The 13065-nt window shown below is 47.0% G+C and overlaps 1 protein-coding gene across 1 annotated transcript in view; it reads left to right on the top strand.

Moving 5' to 3' along the window:
* Positions 1-10687, top strand: part of LOC139163103 (uncharacterized) — a 44320-nt gene extending 33633 nt beyond the window's left edge. The window contains exon 5 of the mRNA XM_070744050.1: positions 9579-10687. Within this exon, the coding sequence (XP_070600151.1) occupies positions 9579-10294 (716 nt within the window). The 3' untranslated portion in view covers positions 10295-10687. The remainder of the gene's footprint in view (positions 1-9578) is intronic.
* Positions 10688-13065: the final 2378 nt, after the last annotated feature.

Below are 13065 nucleotides of genomic sequence, written 5' to 3' on the forward strand. Positions count from 1 at the left end.
ACAGCCGCCGGCTTCCCCGCCGCCCGCCCCACAGAATGCTGACCTGATGCCTCGCGCGGAAGCCGGGCAAGAGCGATCTTCTGCCGGCCATGGGCGAGCGGCAGGGAGTCGGGGCTGCTGGCAAGCGCCCCAGCCTGGCTGTGACCTTTTAAAACAGCCGGGGGGCTTCCCAGGAGCCTCCGGAAGCCAAACGCCAAACCCGAACTTCCGCGTTCGGCGTTGGGAGGCTCCTGAGAAGCCGCCCGGCTGTTTTAAAAGGTGACCGCCGGGCTGGGGGGCTTCCCAGCACCCCCCCGAACCCCGAACCTGGAAGTTCGGCAAAAGTTCGGGATTCGGGAGGTTGCTGGGAAGCCCCCCAGCCCGGCGGTCACCTTTTAAAACAGCCCGGGGGCTTCCCAGGAGCCTCCCAATGCCGAACCCGGAAGTTCGGGTTTGGCGTTCGTAACTTGAAAAAAGTTCGTAAGAAGAGGCAAATTTTTTCTGAACCCCGGGTTCGTATCACGAATTGTTCGTAAGACGAGGGGTTCGTATCTTGAGGTACCACTGTATATTATTTGATTACCGTAAGTCTCCTTCAACCTCTTAAGGTCTTTCCATTATTACCCCCTTTACTTCTTAGTTGATTTTTTTACAATATGTAGTTTCCCCTGTCTATACCGAGTCTGCGGAGGGGGCGGCATACAAATCCAATTAATAATAATAATAATAATAATAATAATAATAATAATAATAATAAATAATACCTGTGTAAATCTCAATGAAATTATCTGTTTTAGGGTTTCTATTTTTTTTGTCTTATGTTTTTTCTTGGTTCTCCAACGCTATACTTTCTACATATTTTGTATCATCCAATATCACTTCTAGTTTCTCATCACCTTTAAACTTTCACATATAGTTTTTGAGATCTCCCTCAATTCTTCATATATCCACAGTTCAATTTTTATCCATCTTACTGTCTCTAGGGTTTTACTATTATAACTTCCTTGATTCAAATTTCATGTCTATATTCATGTCTTTTTAAATTTTCATTTTCTAGTATCCAAATGTCCAGTTTTATTCTGCTCCTTTCCAAGTCAAATCTTGGTTATTTTCCACCAACATTAAAGTCAAGACCAAATTCTATGGTTTAAAACAAACACTCCTTGAAGGTTTTCACAGTTTCCAAAATATTTTTCTGTAAGCAAGGTCAATCCACAGCTGCATGTTATTTTTCCTTTTTTTTTTCTTTTTTCTTCCTTTGTCTTCCACTAAATTATTATAATGTTCTCTCTCCACCAGCAGATGGCACCCTCAAATTCCTCATAGACATAGATCAGCTTTCTGCTAAAACTTCTCAAAATACAGTGATACCTTGTCTTACAAACTTAATTGGTTCCGGGACAAGGTTCTTAAGGTGAAAAGTTTGTAAGATGAATCAATGTTTCCCATAGGAATCAATGGAAAAGCGATTAATGCGTGCAAGCCCAAAATTCACCCCTTTTGCCAGCTGAAGCGCCTGTTTTTGCACTGTTGGGATTCCCCTGAGGCTCCCCTCCATGGGAAACCCCACCTCTGGACTTCTGTTGCCAGCGAAGCGCCCATTTTTGCGCTGCTGGGATTTCCCTGCAACATCACAAAAACACGGAAGTCTGGAGGTGGGGTTTCCCATGGAGGAATCAGAGGAATCCCAGCAGCGCAAAAACGGGTACTTTGCTGGCAACGGAATTCTGGAGGCGGGGCATCCCAGCAGTGGTGGTGGGTTTGTAAGGTGAAAATAGTTTGTAAGATGAGGCAAAAAAATCTTAAACCCCGGGTTTGTATTTCGAAAAGTTTGTATGATGAGGCGTTTGTAAGACGAAGTATCACTGTACTTTAAATCTAAATTTAAAATTCTTACTCTTTAATCTCTTTTTTAATTGTAACAATCACAATCCTTTTGTGCTTTAAATCAGTGGTCCCCAACGTTTTTTCCACCAGGGACCAGTTTCAGCAAGACAATTTTTCTATGGCCCAGTGGGGGCGGAAAGGGGCGTGGTTGGGGGCGGGATTAAGCATGGGGGTGCTGGTCCTCCCCGCCCCTCTTTCCCGCCATCATCCTGTGGCCGGCAGAACCTGCCTCCCAAGCCCTCTTGCCCAGCGGGAGCTAAGCGCTGGAGAGAGGGGGGTCAGGCTGGCCCTCCTGCCTCCCCCCAGCCAACAACGCAAAAGCGCCCCGCGGCAGAAGCCAAAAGAGGCTTGAACCTCTCGGTCCTTCCCGCCCCTCTGTCCCATCCATCGTCCTGTGGCCGGCAGAACCTGCCTCCCGAGGCCTCTTGCCCGGCGGGAGGCGAAGCGCTGGAGAGAGGGGGTGGCGGCATGAGGGCCGGCAGCTGCTGACTCCACGGACCGGTGCAACATGCCCCGCGGCCCGGTACTGGTCCGCGGCCCGGTGGTTGGGGACCCCTGCTTTAAATATTATAATCTCCAGTCACCACCGCCACTCTTTGCAGTACTCCTGGTGGCCAATTAGTTGCTAATTTCTGCTCCCTCTTTGTGTTGGCTCGTGTCTCTTTATCCACTGTTCCTCCAGAACGGTTTAGGTCAATAAAGGCCCCGAATCAGCTGGGATTCGATGTTTCTTTGGGAGCCCCGAAGAATTCCGTCATGTTGCCACGCCGTTGGCCGTGCCACCTCTTTCTGCGTGGACCACTTTCTGTCATGCCATGGACCAGTGCCAGTCCACCAACCAGAAGTTGGGGACCCTGCTCTAATGCAAACATGGCTTCAATGCCAGCCACAGATTTTCCAACCCAGATTTATTGTGATGACCCAGGGCAGTGGAAGGCAAAGTTGGCTCTTCTATGACTTGTGGACTTCAACTCCCAGAATTCCTGAGCTAGCATGACTGGCTCAGGAATTCTGGGAGTTAAAGTCCACAAGTCATAGAAGAGCCAACTTTGTCTTCCAAATATTTTCAGAGAACAGATTTAACTCCACTTTATTGCTCCTACTTTCCCCCAAACATCCTCATGTTTGCCACAAGTCCTGCAGCAAAGCTCTTACAGGCACCTTCAGCAGCCTCTGGCTGGGAGTAGTCCAGGAAGCCAGGTTATCTAAACAGTAACCAGGGCCAGCAGTTCAGTAAGCCAGGTTATCTAAACAGTGAACAGAGCCAGCAGTTCAGTAAGCCAGGTTATCTAAACAGTAACCAGGGCAAGCAGTTCAGTAATCCAGGTTATCTAAACAGTAACCAGAGCCAGCAGTTCAGTAAGCCAGGTTATCTAAACAGTAACCAGAGCCAGCAGTTCAGTAAGCCAGGATACATAAACAGTAACCAGAGCCAGCAGTTCAGTAAGCCAGGTTACATAAACAGTGAACAGAGCCAGCAGTTCAGTAAGCCAGGTTATCTAAACAGTAACCAGGGCCAGCAGTTCAGTAAGCCAGGTTACATAAACAGTAACCAGAGCCAGCAGTTCAGTAAGCCAGGATACATAAACAGTAACCAGAGGGAGCAGTTCAGTAAGCCAGGTTACATAAACAGTGAACAGAGCCAGCAGTTCAGTAAGCCAGGTTATCTAAACAGTAACCAGGGCCAGCAGTTCAGTAAGCCAGGTTACATAAACAGTAACCAGAGCCAGCAGTTCAGTAAGCCAGGTTATCTAAACAGTAACCAGGGCCAGCAATTCAGTAAGCCAGGTTATCTAAACAGTAACCAGGGCCAGCAGTTCAGTAAGCCAGGTTATCTAAACAGTAACCAGGGCCAGCAGTTCAGTAAGCCAGGTTACATAAACAGTAACCAGGGCCAGCAGTTCAGCAAGCCAGGTTATCTAAACAGTAACCAGAGCCAGCAGTTCAGTAAGCCAGGTTATCTAAACAGTAACCAGGGCCAGCAGTTCAGTAAGCCAGGTTATCTAAACAGTAACCAGAGCCAGCAGTTCAGTAAGCCAGGATACATAAACAGTAACCAGGGGGAGCAGTTCAGTAAGCCAGGTTACATAAACAGTGAACAGAGCCAGCAGTTCAGTAAGCCAGGTTATCTAAACAGTAACCAGGGCCAGCAGTTCAGTAAGCCAGGTTACATAAACAGTAACCAGAGCCAGCAATTCACTGAGCCAGGTTATCTAAACAGTAACCAGGGCCAGCAGTTCAATAAGCCAGGTTATATAAACAGTGACCAGAGCCAGCAGTTCAGTAAGCCAGGTTACATAAACAGTGAACAGAGCCAGCAGTTCAGTAAGCCAGGTTATCTAAACAGTAACCAGAGCCAGCAGTTCAGTAAGCCAGGATACATAAACAGTAACCAGAGGGAGCAGTTCAGTAAGCCAGGTTACATAAACAGTGAACAGAGCCAGCAGTTCAGTAAGCCAGGTTATCTAAACAGTAACCAGGGCCAGCAGTTCAGTAAGCCAGGTTACATAAACAGTAACCAGAGCCAGCAGTTCAGTAAGCCAGGATACATAAACAGTAACCAGAGGGAGCAGTTCAGTAAGCCAGGTTACATAAACAGTAACCAGGGCCAGCAGTTCAGTAAGCCAGGTTATCTAAACAGTAACCAGGGCCAGCAGTTCAGTAAGCCAAGTTATATAAACAGTAACCAGAGCCAGCAGTTCAGTAAGCCAGGTTACATAAACAGTAACCAGGGCCAGCAGTTCAGTAAGCCATGTTATCTAAACAGTAACCAGGGCCAGCAGTTCAGTAAGCCAGGTTATATAAACAGTAACCAGGGCCAGCAGTTCAGTAAGCCAGGTTACATAAACAGTAACCAGGGCAAGCAGTTCAGTAAGCCAGGTTATATAAACTGTAACCAGAGCCAGCAGTTCAGTAAGCCAGGTTATCTAAACAGTAACCAGAGCCAGCAGTTCAGTAAGCCAGGATACATAAACAGTAACCAGAGCCAGCAGTTCAGTAAGCCAGGTTACATAAACAGTGAACAGAGCCAGCAGTTCAGTAAGCCAGGTTATCTAAACAGTAACCAGAGCCAGCAGTTCAGTAAGCCAGGATACATAAACAGTAACCAGAGGGAGCAGTTCAGTAAGCCAGGTTACATAAACAGTGAACAGAGCCAGCAGTTCAGTAAGCCAGGTTATCTAAACAGTAACCAGGGCCAGCAGTTCAGTAAGCCAGGTTACATAAACAGTAACCAGAGCCAGCAGTTCAGTAAGCCAGGATACATAAACAGTAACCAGAGGGAGCAGTTCAGTAAGCCAGGTTACATAAACAGTAACCAGGGCCAGCAGTTCAGTAAGCCAGGTTATCTAAACAGTAACCAGGGCCAGCAGTTCAGTAAGCCAGATTATATAAACAGTAACCAGAGCCAGCAGTTCACTAAGCCAGGTTATCTAAACAGTAACCAGGGCCAGCAGTTCAGTAAGCCAGGTTATCTAAACAGTAACCAGGGCCAGCAGTTCAGTAAGCCAGGATACATAAACAGTAACCAGAGGGAGCAGTTCAGTAAGCCAGGTTACATAAACAGTGAACAGAGCCAGCAGTTCAGTAAGCCAGGTTACATAAACAGTAACCAGAGCCAGCAGTTCAGTAAGCCAGGATACATAAACAGTAACCAGAGGGAGCAGTTCAGTAAGCCAAGTTACATAAACAGTGAACAGAGCCAGTAGTTGAGTAAGCCAGGTTATCTAAACAGTAACCAGGGCCAGCAGTTCAGTAAGCCAGGTTACATAAACAGTAACCAGAACCAGCAGTTCACTAAGCCAGGTTATCTAAACAGTAACCAGGGCCAGCAGTTCAATAAGCCAGGTTATATAAACAGTGACCAGAGCCAGCAGTTCAGTAAGCCAGGTTATCTAAACAGTAACCAGGGCCAGCAGTTCAGTAAGCCAGGTTATCTAAACAGTAACCAGGGCCAGCAGTTCAGTAAGCCAGGTTATCTAAACAGTAACCAGGGCCAGCAGTTCAGTAAGCCAGGTTACATAAACGGTAACCAGGGCCAGCAGTTCAGTAAGCCAGGTTACATAAACAGTAACCAGAGCCAGCAGTTCAGTAAGCCAGGTTATCTAAACAGTAACTAGGGCCAGCAGTTCAGTAAGCCAGGTTACATAAAGAGTAACCAGGGCCAGCAGTTCAGTAAGCCAGGTTACATAAAGAGAAACCAGAGCCAGCAGTTCAGTAAGCCAGGTTATCTAAACAGTAACCAGGGCCAGCAGTTCAATAAGCCAGGTTATATAAACAGTGACCAGAGCCAGCAGTTCAGTAAGCCAGGTTATCTAAACAGTAACCAGGGCCAGCAGTTCAGTAAGCCAGGTTACCTAAACAGTAACCAGGGCCAGCAGTTCAGTAAGCCAGGTTACATAAACAGTAACCAGGGCCAGCAGTTCAGTAAGCCAGGTTATCTAAACAGTAACCAGGGCCAGCAGTTCAGTAAGCCAGGTTATATAAACAGTAACCAGAGCCAGCAGTTCACTAAGCCAGGTTACATAAACAGTAACCAGGGCCAGCAGTTCAGTAAGCCATGTTATCTAAACAGTAACCAGGGCCAGCAGTTCAGTAAGCCAGGTTACATAAACAGTAACCAGGGCAAGCAGTTCAGTAAGCCAGGTTATATAAACAGTAACCAGAGCCAGCAGTTCAGTAAGCCAGGATACATAAACAGAAACCAGGACCAGCAGTTCAGCGATGCAGTCCAACTGGGCAAGCCCCCCAAGACAGAGCACAGTAATCTCCAGCTGCCAGCAAGTGCACACGAGGCTCCACAGATTCAATACTTGTTCCCGACAAATGCCCCTCCCACCGGGACCTCCTTACATCTCAGTCCCCAGGTGTGCCTTGTGAAGGGGGACAGGGCACTCTCTTGCCTTGTAGTCGGCTCAACCTGCGTTGCTCTCACTTTCTCTCTTCTCTTCCTGTTCTAGGATCAGGAAAGGGTGGTCCTTATTCTTCGCCTGAGCTCTGTCTCTCCTGCTACTCCCCTGTCTGCAAGGCTTTCTAATCCTGAAAAGCCCTGCCTGGTTTGACTGTGCCCTTCCCCAGTTTCCTCCAAAGCTATCCCCCGCAGGTTGAGACTGGAATGACATTCATATTGTCAGTGGAAGGCAAAGTTGGCTCTTCTATGACTTGTGGGAGATTATGATCCCGCTATATAGAATGCTGGTGAGACCACATTTGGAATACTGTGTTCAGTTCTGGAGACCTCACCTACAAAAAGATATTGACAAAATTGAACGGGTCCAAAGACGGGCTACAAGAATGGTGGAAGGTCTTAAGCATAAAACGTATCAGGAAAGACTTCATGAACTCAATCTGTATAGTCTGGAGGACAGAAGGAAAAGGGGGGACATGATCGAAACATTTAAATATATTAAAGGGTTAAATAAGGTTCAGGAGGGAAGTGTTTTTAATAGGAAAGTGAACACAAGAACAAGGGGACACAATCTGAAGTTAGTTGGGGGAAAGATCAAAAGCAACATGAGAAAATATTATTTTACTGAAAGAGTAGTAGATCCTTGGAACAAACTTCCAGCAGACGTGGTAGATAAATCCACAGTAACTGAATTTAAACATGCCTGGGATAAACATATATCCATCCTAAGATAAAATACAGAAAATAGTATAAGGGCAGACTAGATGGACCATGAGGTCTTTTTCTGCCGTCAGTCTTCTATGTTTCTATGTTTGTGGACTTCAACTCCCAGAATTCCTGAGCTAGCATGACTGGCTCAGGAATTCTGCGAGTTAAAGTCCACAAGTCATAGAAGATCCAACTTTGTCTTCCAAATATTTTCAGAGAACAGATTTAACTCCACTTTATTGCTCCTCCTTTCCCCCCAAACATCCATCTTAGCCATCTTTTCTGGTTGAAGAGGCTAAGAATTCCAAGCATTGCACACGCTGCTCTTTGTGTTGAACTCTGGTGGCGCGGTGCTTGTAGTGGCTAATTCTGTCCACTGCCAGCAGTTCGATCCCCACTTTCTCAAAGTTGACTCAGCCTTCCAAGGGCAAAGATCAGAAGCAACGTGAGAAAATATTATTTTACTGAAAGAGTAGTCGATCCTTGGAACAAACTTCCAGCAGACGTGGTAGATAAATCCACAGTAACTGAATTTAAACATGCCTGGGACAAACATATATCCATCCTAAGATAAAATACAGGAACTAGTATAAGGGCAGACTAGATGCACCATGAGGTCTTTTTCTGCCGTCAGTCTTCTATGTTTCTATTATGCTACTCCATGCGCAAAATTGCACACGGAGACGCAGGTGCGCCCGTGTTTCGGTGAGGGTTTTTTGCTTCCGTGCATGGATTCCGCTGGACTCAGAGCCACGGAGGCAAGCACACATCATTGTTCCACCTTAGCAACCCACCTCTGGGCACCCACTTCAGAAAATACAAGTTATACAACTTATAAGCACAATTGAGCTCAAACTTTAGGTGGGAAATTGGTCAAGTGATGTCCTTTCCTGCCATCAATCTTCTATGTTTTTCTGTGTTAAATGAAGACCCAGATTGTTGGGGGCAATGCATTGCAAGGACTCTGTAAACTGCTTAGAGAGGGCTGTGTAGACATCCCCTGATAATAAACCTAATCAGGCTTTTGAGTGCATGGCAGTAAAGCCAAGCATTTATTTCAGGGTTCAAAGCCAATATAAGACAGAGTCTTATTATTCGGGGAAACACGGTAAGTTTAAGTGCTAAATGCACTCATGTGATAGCAGGACTGTGCAAATGTGTGCCAGTTACTGAGCCATGATGGGGGCAGTGGTGAGAATACAGTAGTGCAGGCTAACTCACTGCCCAAAAGCCAGGAGTTCGATCCTGACTGGCTCAAGGCTGACTCAGCCTTCCATCCTTCTGAGGTTGGTAAAAGGAGGACCCAGATTGTTTGGGGCAAAATGTCGATTCTGCAAATTTAGGGGTCTTAAGTTAGTTTTTTTTTAGTATTGGATTTTTTACTGTACATTGTTCATGATTGTTGTTAGCCGCCCCGAGTTTTCGGAGAGGGGCGGCATATAAATCCAATAAATGAATGAAATGAAATGAAAACTGCTTAGAGAGGGCTGTAAAAAAGCAGTACTGTATATAGGTAATCCTCAATTTGTTTAGTGATTATTCCAAATTATAATGGCATTAGAAAAAAATGACTTAATGACCGTATTTCACAGTTACGACCCTTCCAGCATCCTCCATGGTCATATGGTCAAAGGTCAGATGTTTGGTGATTGATTCATACTTATGACCGTTGCTGTGTCTCAGGGTCATTGCAGCCTTTTGACAAGCAAAATCAATGAGAATCCAGATTCACTTTAATAACCAGGTTACCAAGCTATCAACCACCATGATTTGCTTAAGTGTCTTACTTAACAACAGTCTCAATGTAATTTTGGGCCCATTGTAGTCATAAGTAGAGGGCTACCTTGTATAAGGGCCATTGTTACTGCTAAGTGCTACAGTTGGGATAAAGAGGGGTCTTCAAACTTGGCAGCTTTAAGACTTGTGGACTTCAACTCCCAGAATTCCCCAGGAGAAGTTCCCCTGGAGAATTCTGGGAGTTGAAGTCCACAAGTCTCAAAGCTGCCAGGTTTGAAGACTCCAGGGCTAAAGCATGCCTTGTGTTGACAAGGGCCTCCTTTCTGACTCCTGACGGTCTCTTTTCTCTCCTCTTCCTCAGCTGAAAGTCTCATTCAGGAACAGGAGGGAGAAGTTCTCGAGAACTCCGACATCATCTGTCCTCCTTTGAGCAACCTTGGGCGGAAGGATCTGAACGCCAGCTTTGACGGTGTTGTAGGGCCGCCAGTCGACCGCGTCCCGCCCGCTAGAGGCCTGGGGGACGACGCTCCGCTGACCAGCGCACAGCGAACCGCCCGGTTCAGGAACAAGAGGAAAATAGAGAGAGTCCAGCTGGCGAAGGAGCTAATTAACGCCACTCGAGAAACGGGTGAGAACATCCGCGAGGCCCTTTACGAGCTCGACAGCAAGGAGTCGCAGAGGCGGGTTGACGACCGCAAGGTCGCCGTGTGGTGCGCCAAGCACATCGCAAAAAGCATCCGGGTCTCGAGCCAAACCATGGCCGCCGCCATGCGCGATTCGGACGCTGCCTTCCAGAGGTGCATGGAGAGCTACACGGTGGCCCTGGAGCGGCAGACGACTCTGTTGGAGAACATTGCCGACTCGCTAAACGCCCGCGTCTCGGCTCCCCAGCCTTCCCTCCCCACTTCCACTCCCGCCCACGGGACGCGCGAGACCTCCACGTGCGCGAGTCCTGTACCAGCACCTTTGCCCCCCATCCCCCTGGAGCCCGAGAAGACCCCCCCCTCGTTGAGAAGCCAGCCTGGAAACGAGGAGGAGTCTCCCGGGGGGGCAGACTCCAATAGCAGTAGCCGATAATAGTCCGAAGCGCCCTTCCTAAATTTGGTGCTCCCTCCCCATGTGTTGGGACCACAACTCCCAGAATTCTCAGCCGGAGGGCACCACGCTGAAGAAGGTTGGTCTTCACAGAACACTTGAGTTGCTGCATTGTTCCTCTTGTCAACACAACGGATCACCAAGCCTTCTCAAACGTTGACAAGGTTACCTCAGTACTTCCATTTACTCCTATACAATCGTTCTTCTGTTACGTTACTTGAGAGAGAAAAAAACGGTGCTATTTTCTGCACCTTATTCTTGTTTACAAAGCTCTGTTAAACCTGCTTTTTTTTCTAGCACTGTATACAATGCCCAATATTTACTAGACGGCACAGCCAGCTTATGCCATAATAAATTTGTTAGTTTTTAAGATGCCACAAGACTGCTCGTTGTTTTTGCTGCCATCCCTGTACAGCACGGGTGTCAAAGTCGATCGTGTCACATGATGTTTCTTGACATGTCACAACTTTTTTTGCCTTTGTAGAACTAGGGTGGGCGTGGCCTCACGTGACATATCCGGCCCATGGGCCACCAGTTTTTCAGACCTACTGTAGAAAATGTCAGTATAGGCTGTCCTTGACTTACAATCACTTAGAGACCATTCATTCATTCATCCATCCAATCAATCAATCATTCATTCATTCATCCATCCAATCAATCATTCATTCATTCATTCATTCATTTGATTTTTATGCCGCCCTTCTCGTTAAACTCAGGGCGGCTTATAACATGTTAGCAATAGCAATTTTTAACAGAGCCAGCTTATTGCCCCCACAATCCGGTTTCCTCATTTAAAGCAGGGATATCAAATTCAAGGCCCACTAAAACTCAAGGCTCAAAGTGCTTAAATCTGGCCCAAGGTGCTGGCTTGGAAATATCAAAGGACTAGCCTACGGTGCCTCTGCCGGCCAAAATGGCCTACCTGCAGCTCCCGCGTGACCTGTTTTTGGCCTCCCCGGCCTACAGTAGCACTCTGCCGGCCAAAACTGAGCCTCAAGAGCCCCCTGTATAGCCCATTTTTGCCCCCTGTATAGCCCTATTTGGACCGGGAGTCACTGCTCACAGTCACTCATGCCCTCATCACCTCGAGGCTCGACTACTGTAATGCTCTCTACATGGGGCTACCTTTGAAAAGTGTTCGGAAACTTCAGATCGTGCAGAATGCAGCTGCAAGAGCAATCATGGGCTTTCCCAAAAATGCCCATGTAACACCAACACTCCGCAGTCTGCATTGGTTGCCGATCAGTTTCCGGTCACAATTCAAAGTGTTGGTCATCACCTATAAAGCCCTTCATGGCACCGGACCAGGGTATCTACGAGACTGCCTTCTGCCGCATGAATCCCAGCGACCGGTTAGGTCCCATAGAGTGGGCCTTCTCCGGGTCCCGTCAACAAAACAATGTTGTTTGGCGGGGCCCAGGGGAAAAGCCTTCTCTGTGGCGGCCCCGTCCCTCTGGAACCAACTCCCCCCAGAGATTAGAATTGCCCCCACCCTCCTCGCCTTTCATAAGCTCCTTAAAACCCACCTCTGCCGTCAGGCATGGGGGAATTGAGATATTCCTTCCCCCTAGGCCTTTACAATTCATGCATGGTATGTTTGTTTGTTTGTATGGATGTTTGGTTTTACGATTAAGGTTTTTTTTAGTTGTTTTAGTATTGGATTTACATGCTGTTTTTTTATTACTGTTGTTAGCCGCCCCGAGTCTACGGAGAGGGGCGGCATACAAATCCAATAAATAAATAAATTTTTGGCTGGCAGAGTGCTGCAGGAGGCCATGTAGGGGGAAAACGAGGCGCGTGAGAGCCACACAGGCCTGTTTTGGCTGGTAAAGCGCTGTAGGAGTCCGTTCAAGCCAAGATTGGGCAGAAGGGCTACACGTGCACCCCCGCCTGCCCACAGAGAACTACAGTGCTGATCCGGCCCAAGAAGAAATGCAGTTTGACACCCTTGATTTAAAGGAGCCATGGTAACACACTGGTTAGAATGCAACTTTGCATTCACTCAGATCATTGCCAGGAGTTCAATCCTGACTGGTTCAAGGTTGACTCAGCCTTCCATCCTTCTGAGGTTGGTAATATGAAGACCCAGATTACTGGGGGAGCAATAGGCTGTAGACTTTCCAGCACTATAAGGCGGTATATAAGTAAGTGCTACTTTAGACAAGTGGCTGTATTAAACCAGTTCCAAAGTTTTGACAGCTGGACTCACACGATCAAAAAGGGTCTGTTCTGGGTCCTATTCTTTTTAATATGTTTGTGAGTGACATGGGGGAAGGTTTGGTAGGGAAGGTTTGCCTATTTGCCGATGACTCTAAAGTGTGCAATAGGGTTGATATTCCTGGAGGCGTCTGTAATATGGTAAATGATTTAGCTTTACTAGATAAATGGTCAAAGCAATGGAAACTGCAGTTTAATGTTTCCAAATGTAAAATAATGCACTTGGGGAAAAGGAATCCTCAATCTGAGTATTGTATTGGCAGTTCTGTGTTAGCAAAACTTCAGAAGAGAAGGATTTAGGGATCGTGATTTCTGACAGTCTCAAAATGGGTGAACAGTGCAGTCAGGCGGTAGGGAAAGCAAGTAGGATGCTTGGCTGCATAGCTAGAGGTATAACAAGCAGGAAGAGGGAGATTATGATCCCGCTATATAGAGTGCTGGTGAGACCACATTTGGAATACTGCGTTCAGTTCTGGAGACCTCACCTACAAAAAGATATTGACAAAATTGAACAGGTCCAAAGATGGGCTACAAGA

This window comes from Erythrolamprus reginae, chromosome 2, assembly GCF_031021105.1.
Source record: "Erythrolamprus reginae isolate rEryReg1 chromosome 2, rEryReg1.hap1, whole genome shotgun sequence".
Classification (NCBI taxonomy): Eukaryota; Metazoa; Chordata; class Lepidosauria; order Squamata; family Dipsadidae; genus Erythrolamprus; species Erythrolamprus reginae.